The sequence below is a fragment of the Fusarium falciforme genome, chromosome 11, assembly GCF_026873545.1.
Source record: "Fusarium falciforme chromosome 11, complete sequence".
NCBI lineage: Eukaryota > Fungi > Ascomycota > Sordariomycetes > Hypocreales > Nectriaceae > Fusarium > Fusarium falciforme.
In genome coordinates this window covers 2448815-2459262 of record NC_070554.1, presented here as the reverse complement: position 1 = coordinate 2459262, position 10448 = coordinate 2448815, and the positions used below count along the sequence as shown (strand labels likewise).

General features: G+C 55.5%; 2 protein-coding genes and 1 pseudogene across 3 annotated transcripts, besides 1 other annotated feature; 2 read left to right on the top strand and 1 right to left on the bottom strand.

The window, feature by feature from the left end:
• Nucleotides 1–234: 234 nt before the first annotated feature.
• Nucleotides 235–1101, top strand: NCS54_01369700 (Hypothetical protein; the record flags this gene model as incomplete). The annotated part of the gene is made up of 1 exon (XM_053158873.1): nucleotides 235–1101. One exon carries the CDS (start codon nucleotides 235–237, stop codon nucleotides 1099–1101), a length of 867 nt encoding a protein of 288 aa, XP_053014848.1.
• A 2969-nt stretch (nucleotides 1102–4070) lies between these two features.
• On the top strand, nucleotides 4071–4670 carry NCS54_01369600 (Hypothetical protein; the record flags this gene model as incomplete). Its single annotated transcript, XM_053158872.1, has 2 exons — nucleotides 4071–4133; nucleotides 4194–4670. 2 exons carry the CDS (start codon nucleotides 4071–4073, stop codon nucleotides 4668–4670), a joined length of 540 nt encoding a protein of 179 aa, XP_053014847.1.
• Nucleotides 4671–5624: 954 nt separating this feature from the next.
• Nucleotides 5625–9538, bottom strand: NCS54_01369500 (annotated as a pseudogene). The gene is made up of 2 exons: nucleotides 7748–9538; nucleotides 5625–7691 (listed from the first exon to the last, which is right to left on the bottom strand).
• Nucleotides 5625–9538: a sequence feature.
• Nucleotides 9539–10448: the final 910 nt, after the last annotated feature.

The following is a 10448-nucleotide window of genomic DNA, read 5'->3' as shown; positions in this document are numbered from 1 at the left end:
TTGTTCCTGTTGTGTATTCGTTGTTCGTTGCCATGCCGAGATTATTGAGGATCAGGCTGGTCGATCCGCGCCCGAGGTCAAGCAGGCTCGGCGGTGGTCGTGACGGCGCTTAGGTGGACCACTGAGATGCCCTTTTTCGTCAGCCGTACCATCTCCTCACGTGGTGCAGCCTGAACCAAAAAGTTCCCGTCGGAGACGAGAAAAGTCCGCAGCAATTCACCTCACACGACCAGCATGGCTGAAGTCTTCGGCACCGTGTCCGGCGCTTTGAGCGCGGCGGCCTTGTTCAACAACTGCGTCGACTGCTTCGAGTACATCCAATTGAGCCGCCATTTCGGTCGAGACTTCGAACGCTGCCAACTGAAACTCGACATCGCCAAGATCCGATTGAGTAGATGGGGCAAAGCAGTCGCGATCAACGACGACCCACGCTTTGCCACCGACGCGCCTGACGACAGAGATTCTCGACAGGTCCAAGCGATCCTGGAAGAGATCGAACTGCTCTTCCAGACCGTACAGAAGTCATCGAAGCGGTACGAGATCGATGCCAGGAAAGATGATTTGGTGCGCTTCGAAGAGAAGGACATGCAGCCGGTGGTTCGGAGACTGCATGGCCGACTGGGGGTTGTCGCTCACCAGAGACAGAAGCGAACGGGTTTGTTAGCGAAGGCGGCGTGGGCGCTGTACGACGGCAAGAACTTTGACAGGCTGGTAGAACAGATCACGGGATTTGTGGATGATCTAGAGAAGCTGTTTCCTGTGGATACCACGCTTCGTAAGCTCGTGGAGCTAGAAATTGAGGAGGTGGGCGATGAGCCGAGCTTGATGGCTCTGCAGGACGCTGCTGCCGGTACCGATAGTGTCTTGTCCGAGGCCGTTACGGAGAAGATTGAAGGAATCGCAGGGAGAAACTATGCAAAGGACATCAACAGCGAAGGGATGGCGAGGGTGCGAGTCGGGAACGAGTGGAGCGAGACTGCCTTTGCTCGTGGCACGGGTATCGCGGATCGGACCGCGAACCTAGCCGATTCTGTCGCGGCGAAGGGTACGTCCGTGGTGCACATCGGGAACCAGTATGGCGGACGGGGCATCTTTAATTAGGGCCGGATTTTAACTTTCATCTATCTACCTTCTATATGTTATTTCGTCCAGGGGCGATGTATATACTCATCCACGTCAAAAGCTGCCATCCTTGTCGAAATGAACGCTATTCATCTAATAAGTTCATCGTATATTTTGGGATCTACCCTCGAGACCGGCGCGACCCCCCAATCTTCGCTTCAGTATTCCACCGGGCATCCAGCCTCCCAGTGTCCCCTGCATCCACAATTCATGCAACGTCCTGACTCGAATCTGCGATTGCGGCCTTCCATAATGGTTGCACGACTTGCAAAGCAATCATCTACCCCATGACCCCATGTATCGCACTTATAGCACCTCATATTTCGCGTTATTCCGCGGGAATATGTGCTCCTAAAGAATAGTCTCGTGTCCCGACTTTGCGTTGGGATCGTATCCGAACCGACGTATGCTCGCATAACTGTGGACAACGGTTAAACCTAGCTCGTGACGAAGATAAATTGCATACCAGGGTGTTCCATGGCTCTAGTAATCTGCTCCACGAGAACCGGCGAGTCGAGAATCTGGAACGTCAAATGAGTGTTGTTGTTGCCAATTTGCACCTTTGCATTTCCAGATGCGCTGATCTCGCCGGCATTGTTGAGCGTCATTATTGCGTAGTTCTTAGCCTTGGATTGTTTGCTGGAGGCCGAGCAAGATTACCAGTGCCGCGGGATTTGACGCGTTGGCAAGATGGAAGACGCGGCCCCACGCCAAAAGAAAATGCTCTAAAGGTGGGGCACTTCCTCACTGACCATTCCAGTGAGAGCATCCGCCCCCGAATGATGAGGTAAGTGCTACAAAATAAGGCTCGGCCTCGGCTCGGGACTCGGCTCGCTATTCCGGTTCTTGGGCAACTCTTGGTTACGTGCCATAACTGGCCAGTCGGTGGATGTATTGGCTCATCGGTCCATCAGTCCTCCTTTCTAATTTGTTTTTTAAACCTCAGTCCTTTGTTGGGTTGTAGGGGTCGATGTGTATATATATTCCCATTTTAGTTCTTCAGTGAGGGTAATCACCTGAGAACGAGGAAGCATGGCATGCGGAGAAGATTGGAGTCGCGGGGAATCAAGGGCTAAAAGATGGAGAGAGTGGAGCGAGACTGCCTTTGCTCATGGCACGGGTATCGCGGATCGAACCGTGAACCTAGCCGATTCCGTCGCGACGAAGGGTACGTCCGTGGTGCACATCGGGCACCAGCACGGCAGGCAGGGCAACTTCGATCAAGGTAATCTCTTGACTTTGATTCGTCCACTCTCTTGGCTTTATTTCGTCCCTTGTCGATGATAGAGCTACAAGTTTCCAACCGCAGTCAGGTCCAGGGCATAGAAGCGCGACTAGTACCATGCAATGTACCTCCTGTGTCAGCGCTCGAGTGGACGTCTCCGCTGCCGTTAGCTGACTGCCTCGAGGATAGTGTTGACGTGACGCGCACATGGTGGAGTGAGCTCGTGGGAACGCGGTCGGCACGGGGCGCGTTTGGGGTCGCACACACGGCCCGGCCTTGCGCGCGTTCGCATCCAGCACTCCACGACGCGGCGACCAGACTGCAGCCTAGCTTCCGGCTTCTGGCATATGTTGTTGGGCTGCCTCTTTCACCGGCCTGTCCCCAGATTTTCCGGAGAATAATCGCAGCAAAATGGCGTCCGCAATTGGTTGGCTACGCGCCACGTCCCACATGCAGTCTTGTCCAAGATGGGAGCAGGCTGGCGACTGCCTCGCGAACGTCCTTCCCCTCTACTATCCATAGCGGCCATACTCTGTCGTCAGCTGCGTACCGACACGCGAGACGACGACAAACCGAGACCGGTTCTGTTCCACGGTAGTACCCAACAGTGTTTCTGGGGCTTGCGAACCGTAACGACGGAGCACCAATTGTTTGTGTGTCCAAGCACAGGTCAGCCATACGACAAGTTGGCGGTTGATTGCGTTCAAACCAATCATCACATGGTGTGTGTGACTGCGGCGCAGCCAAGGAGTCTGACTTCGACCACCCCCCCGGAGTTCATCCCACTCCAAAATAAGAGAGAAATTGTTAGATTGGCGCCTGTGTGCGGATAGAAGGGAGTTTGCTCCTCGTTATAACAATGTGTGGCTTGTGGCGGTGAAAATATCAAGAATGGACCAACGCCCCCGCACGATGACGAAGCGAGCAAGAACAAGGTCATCAAGGCTTCAATCAATAAAATCATCAATCTCTGGCCCACAATCTACTGAATTCACCCCTACCCCATCGCCTATCCAACAGAAATCGCAGGGTTGCTTTTTACACCCCTCCCATTCGTCAATGTGCAACTAACTGTCAGACGAAGGCAACCCGTTCTTCTACCATTTTGTTTGTATTCTTTTCAGAATATCGAGTGCCTAAATGCTTTTTTTTTTTATTAAAAATTCATCCAAAAGTGCTCTCTTGGGCCCAGGGAGCTTACGTGGCGCTCGGGATGATCTTACCCCGGCAGAAGCGTGAATAGAGCCCTTGTTGATCTTATGCGCACTCACACCTTCGCCAATAGGATTGCCCCGAGCAACCAGGGCCATTTCAGCCGCTCGAGCCTTCCCGCACGGAATTTAGCAAGATGTGGCCGGCTCCCGCTCCCAGTCATGTTCTCCCGCCGTGATCGCCCTCGTCAATGGGAGAAGAAGCCATCTACCAACCATCACCATCACACACGAGTGCGGCTGGTGCTGAACGGGAGGATCGGCGCAGCCTGTCCCATCGCAACACGAATGCCTCCCTTACTGATTCGCTGTTGTGCCATGCAAGGATCAGGCGTGGCTTGTGTTGCTGAGTGAGCCATCCATTGCACCAAGCAGGCGCCCAATTATATAAAGATTGCTTGGAGGCCTGCAGACGAACGTGGGTACTTAAATTAAGACTCTCCGGGGAGAGAGGCAAGTAAGATAGACTGACGTTAGGTGTTTACTTGTGCAGACGACCTGCCGTCGTCAATATGACTACCCAAATCATTCCAACGGGGAGCTCGACCATGACTGAGAGCGAAGCGATCATATCTGTCCAGACTGGTCAGCAGTCAATTACCCAAGATTCCCTTCCCACGGCTGACAATTCTTAGAACAGGGCAAAGTCCCAGTCAAGTATAGCGACGACGACACTACTTGACATGAAACGTCAACTCGAGGCTTCCCACGGCTACCGTATTGAGAGTCAACAATTCTCGTTCTCCGGCGGGGTTCCCGGAGACTCGGTCGAGGAAGTTGGAGACGCAAGACTTGTCCGGGACTTCGCCCGGAGATCAGGCACGCTCCGACTGAACGTGAAATTTGCCCACGTGAATAAGGCGGCAGCTGAGACAGGCACGGCCTTAGGAGACGACAGAGTCCAGCAGTCGACTGCTAACAATAGCATCGGCGATTTGAAGATGTCTGACACTGGGCGAGTCGTCGTCGGACAATATCACAGTGAAACGGCTGTAGCCAGTGGAAGCGGCGGAATCTCAGGAGCCATCAACACGGTCACTACTGCATCGGTCATCGGAGAAGCCAGATTGAGGGTCGGGGACAAGTTTGGCGGTCGCGACCCTGATGAATAATTGGATGGGAGTGCAGAACGGCGCAAGGATAAAATGAGTGTCGAGCGCATTGTGCCAATGCCTGTGGTACATTAGAGGGCTGCTTGTTTTGTTGGTTCCTTTAATGCGGTGACGCCGAGGTGAAATAAAAAGCCATGGATTAGATGATTGATTTGATGCTTCTGCGACAAGACCTTACTTAAGCGGCTTTATTCCACCTTCCAGTCGACGGTCGCTGGCGCAGACACCTCAGGTGGGCTGATTGTGTGGCTTGGCGAGATGTCCACTGCAAGCCCTCTGCACAAGCCTGAACTACCAGCGTTTGCAGGCTTGCCCAACGCGGTAAACTGGGGCAGCATATCAGTTGTAATGGGCTGGTTCTGCTGGAAAACCGAGGGGCAGCTGCGTTCAGGCACGCAGCCGGACGGGGATCTCAGGTCGATGATTGCGGTGACCCTTGTGGCCAGGCCGACGGCCTCGGCCATGGTAGGGAGATAACGTTCTGTAGGTTTCGAAGGAGTCTAGCTGGCGGTTCAACAGCTCGAGATGAAATTATCTGGAAGCTACAAGGCGACAGCCAATGAGGCTCATCCATCCTGCAGCCTGAGCACGCACCCCCCCACACACAATACTAGCAGAGGGCGCTTGTGCGCATTTTGCAATGATCGGCGCGACACCGTACATCACTCTGATCACTCTGTTGGGAGACATGCGATGGCTTACTACGACGAGAGTGAAAATGAGCAAAGTCGTTTGTTCTGTGGAGGGGCTTGCCCATGTCGGCGGTCTTCGTCAAAGGAGGTCTGACGTCATACAAGATTGTCGAACCATCTCGACGTAACTAAGATGGTTATTTAAATTCACGCCGACCCCTACCGACCCTCCAAAAGAAAGAGATTAAACAAAACATATAGAACAGAGGACTGACCGATGGAATAATATACCGACTGACTGGTTAGCGGTTAGTGTAGCATCCTAACGAGGTGCGTCCCCCGAGAACCGGAATAGTAAGACCCGTCCCGAATTGCAACCGAGAACGACAGTCGATGCCGTGATTGCTGACGTCCCTGGACGATACTCTGACGGGAGCCAGAGCAGGTTCCGACCTTGATACGTGATCCAAACGCCATCGGCACTGATGCCATAGCCTTGACGATGACGTGGGTGATGTGTAGGACCGGATACAAACGGTGCAGCGGGTGGTGAGGGCGAGGGCACGCTCAGGTCGAAAGTGCCAACATTCGTAAGAAGACGAGCGCCGGTCTCGTCGAAACGGATAGTATCGAGAGGCCTACCTACATCGAGCGTCGCCTGGCAGTGGCCCGTCGTGGCATCCCAGATCTTGACGGTGGTGTCGTCTGACGCCGATGCGAGACGCTGGCCATCGGGCGAGAAGGCCACCGATAGAACCCAATCGCCATGGCCCGTGAGCGTCGCCAGGCAGTAGCCCGTCGTGGCATCCCAGATCTTGACGGTCTTGTCGTATGACGCCGATGCGAGATGCTGGCCGTCAGGCGAGAAGGCCACCGACCGAACCGAACCGCGATGGCCCTTGAGCGTCGCCTGGCAGTGGCCCGTCGCGGCATCCCAGATCTTGACGGTCCTGTCGTCTGACGCCGATGCGAGGCGCTGGCCGTCGGGCGAGAATGCCACCGACAGAACCGAACTGCTATGGCCCGTGAGCGTCGCCTGGCAGTGGCCCGTCGTGGCATCCCAGATCTTGACGGTCCTGTCGTCTGACGCCGATGCGAGGCGCTGGCCGTCGGGCGAGAAGGCCACCGACAGAACCGCACCGTCATGGCCTGTGAGCGTCGCCTGGCAGTGGCCCATCGCGGCATCCCAGATCTTGACGGTCCTGTCGTATGACGCCGATGCGAGGCGCTGGCCGTCGGGCGAGAAGGCCACCGACAGAACCGCACCGTCATGGCCTGTGAGCGTCGCCTGGCAGTGGCCCATCGCGGCATCCCAGATCTTGACGGTCGAGTCGTCTGACGCCGATGCGAGGCGCTGGCCGTCAGGCGAGAAGGCCACCGACCGAACCGAATCGCGATGGCCCGCGAGCGTCGCCTGGCAGTGGCCCGTCGCGGCATCCCAGATCTTGACGGTCTCGTCGTCTGACGCCGATGCGAGACGCTGGCCGTCGGGCGAGAAGGCCACCGACAGAACCGAACTGCTATGGCCCTCGAGCGTCGCCTGGCAGTGGCCCGTCGTGGCATCCCAGATCTTGACGGTCCTGTCGCGTGACGCCGATGCGAGGCGCTGGCCGTCGGGCGAGAAGGCCACCGATAGAACCCAACTGCGATGGCCACCGAGCGTCGCCTGGCAGTGGCCCGTCGTGGCATCCCAGATCTTGACGGTCCTGTCGCGTGACGCCGATGCGAGGCGCTGGCCGTCGGGCGAGAAGGCCACCGAGTCAACCGAACTGCTATGGCCCTCGAGCGTCGCCTGGCAGTGGCCCGTCGTGGCATCCCAGATCTTGACGGTGGTGTCGTGTGGCGCCGATGCGAGACGCTGGCCATCGGGCGAGAAGGCCACCGACAGAACCACACCGTCATGGCCTGTGAGCGTCGCCTGGCAGTGGCCCGTCGTGGCATCCCAGATCTTGACGGTGGTGTCGTATGACGCCGATGCGAGACGCTGGCCATCGGGCGAGAAGGCCACCGACTGAACCACACCGTCATGGCCTGTGAGCGTCGCCTGGCAGTAGCCCGTCGTGGCATCCCAGATCTTGACGGCCCTGTCGTATGACGCCGATGCGAGACGCTGGCCGTCGGGCGAGAAGGCCACCGACCGAACCCAATGGTGATGGCCCTCGAGCGTCGCCTGGCATGCATCCCAATCCTCTGCCATAACCGGTTTAGTTATAATCCAATCTGGCTCTTCCCTTTCGAATAGTTTCCTCGTCATGCTCTGCCTAGGACTAAAGATAAGCGCCGACGCATATGTCTGAAGAGGCGCGTTCCCTATCGCCCATCCGTGCGACAGGATAAATCGCCGTGCATCTCGAACGAGGTCGAATAAGCGGGACTTGTCGGACCCTTCCTAGTAGAGACAATAATTAGTACATCAGTTCCATATGATAGAGCACATTTGCTTACTAGTAATGTCTCAAGCTTCGTCGTCGCAACCACTCCTTCCGGCGTGCCTCGGAGAAGGCCAAGTGCCTCGAGCCAGTAGAGGTACTTCTTGCTAAGAAACTGATGGACTCTACCGTCATCGTGGAGGTCGTCGATGGGCATCCAAGTCCTATGCGAGATTGCATCGCTTAGGTGGTCAACCCAGTAGGTGCATGAGTACCGCGCCGGGGCTAGCGGGTCCGGTTCGGGCTGGCGGACGTCGTCGATAGAGGCGCCGGGATGGTGTAAGTCGTACAAATCGCGTCGCAACATATCAGACATAATCTGTAACGATCTCAAGAACATGGTATGATGTGCGGCTGCAAATCCATGCTGGAAAATTGCATTCGACTCCTTGCTCGTCAGGAAATCCTTGACGGACTGATGAATGAGGTAGACATGGTCATCCCGGATCGTAAGAAACGAGGCACACATATCTACCACAGATCCAAGGTCATCGGAGACATTTCGAGGCAAACAAGACAGCGCGCCCAGCTCACACAAGCGGAGAGGCCGGTAAGCGGCAGTTGCCGCCGAAATAACAAGGCGGCAGAACTCGCTATCCTCAGGCTGAAGTTGCTGAATGTGACGCATCATTCGTTCGTAGAATGGCGTTAGGCCCGACGGCATCTGCTCGAGGATACTTAAGACGTGCCAGCTCTGGACCTTCTGAAGTTCCTGCGCGACGAGAGCAACCCAGAGGAAGGTTCCATCGGCCTTCTGACACATCTCATCCCGAACTCGATCTTGCAGTGATTTGTTGGACTTCAGCGATACAAGCTGCCCGACTTTGTGGTCGACGTACGTATCGACGGCCCGGGCGACATGGTGTGCGTTCAGCTCAAGGCTTAGCCTCGTTTGTGAAGCAGCGCGATGCAACTGCTGCTCAATATCAGGCCTATTTCGGCTTGAGACGATCCATTTGACGTAAGCAGACGCAGATACGCTCTGGACAATAACGTCTAAGAGTTGAGGTAGGCCTTGCTCGCATTCGTCGAGGGCGTCGATGATCATGTAGCAATCCTTCGCGCGACGATCGCGTAGCATGCTAAGCAGAGCCCGAGATAAGGTGTACAACGCGTTTGCATCCTCGAAGAGCCGTCGACCTGCATGGTCGTATTGGCTTTGGATGTGCGAGATGAGCAATGGTTGTTGACAGAGCAAAACATACATCAGTCCTCGCAATACGGCTACCGCCCTGTTGAGTTGGGAATTGGTCCCTTGGCAGAAGAAAAATGATAAGGGACGTGAGTGTGTTGGCGAAAGGGATAATTTCTTGAATCGGCGCGACATCTTCACCCCGAAGTTACCGAACAGACCACCCTCGTTCGCGTTGACTATTTCCGCCCGTGACTGCGATAGTTCGTCGATGACCCCGCAGAGCAACATTGTCTTGCCCTTGCCGGCGTCGCCTTTGATCCAGAGCAACCGGCTGTCTCTGTCGTCTCGCCATCGCCGAAAGTCCTCATGCCCCAGAATCCACTTGTACGAGTCCCTGAGAAGACCACCCTTTATCTGCTCGATGCGCGTCTTTTCGACGCTGGGGTCGGTCAATCGTAGGTCGGCAAGGCATCGATTGCGGTTCGGTTCGTTGTAGTTGTGGACTTCAGTGTAGTTGTTTCCAACCTGAATTCTGCTTTCGCCGCCGGCGTTCACGTCCCGGACGAGGTTTTTCGGTCGCGCCGTGCACTCCTCGCTGTTCACCCACGCCATTGTGGTATTGGTGATGGGAAGAATGGTCTTCGTGCGCAAGCTGAAGCAGGCTCGGAGTTGGCTGCGGGCGGCGCTTAGGTAAACCACTGAGATCCCTCTTTCCTCAGCCGTACCGTCTCCTCACGTGGTGCAGCCTGCACCAAAAAGATCCCATCAGAGACAAGAAAAACCAGCAGCAATTCACCTCACACGACCAGCATGGCTGAAGTCTTCGGCACCGTGTCCGGCGCTTCGAGCGTGGCGGCCTTGTTCAAAGACTGCGTCGACTACTTCGAGAACATCCAACTGAGCCGCCATCTCGGTCGAGACTTCGAGCCACACCAGGAAAATCAGCTTGCGGCGAGGGGATGAGGGATGCGGAGGGCAGAGACAAAGGGGCAGCTGCAAGTTCGCTCCCGTGTGTGATATGGCTGCAGACGAGGCGCGTAGCCCACCAATTATCAGCGTCATCTTGTTGCAGATTGCGCCCGGGACGGCTCAGCGACAGATGACTTGGGGGAGAGAGGCAGCCAGTTAGAAGACCTTGTATTCAAAGATCACAAGTCGACGAGCTCGTCAAAGCCTCACGGTCAGTTCTGCCCCGCTTGCAGAGTGATTGATTGGCCTTGGTTATAAGGCAATAATTCGCACTGTCTCCGGCACGGTCACCTAGGTAGGTCTCGCACCGAGACTTGCTGAACCTCCGTTCAATCATGCCTCAAACAAGCAAAGATAACCCGGAAACATCTAAAGTGCGGGGTACCTCCTTGGATGTTGAAAATTCTGCCCACCTCACCGAAAAAGCTTTCACTTGTCAATGAAGTTCAGACCCAGTCGTAAAGAGAAAAAATAGCATTTATCTTCATAGATCCTTGATATTCTATCGGGACAGCCTAACGTCCGACCTTGTCAACCTTTTTTGTTTATCTTAGTCGAGTACCGGACTTGGATCGTGCCCTGAGAACGATGGGGAAGGACGCGCTGGATCTCA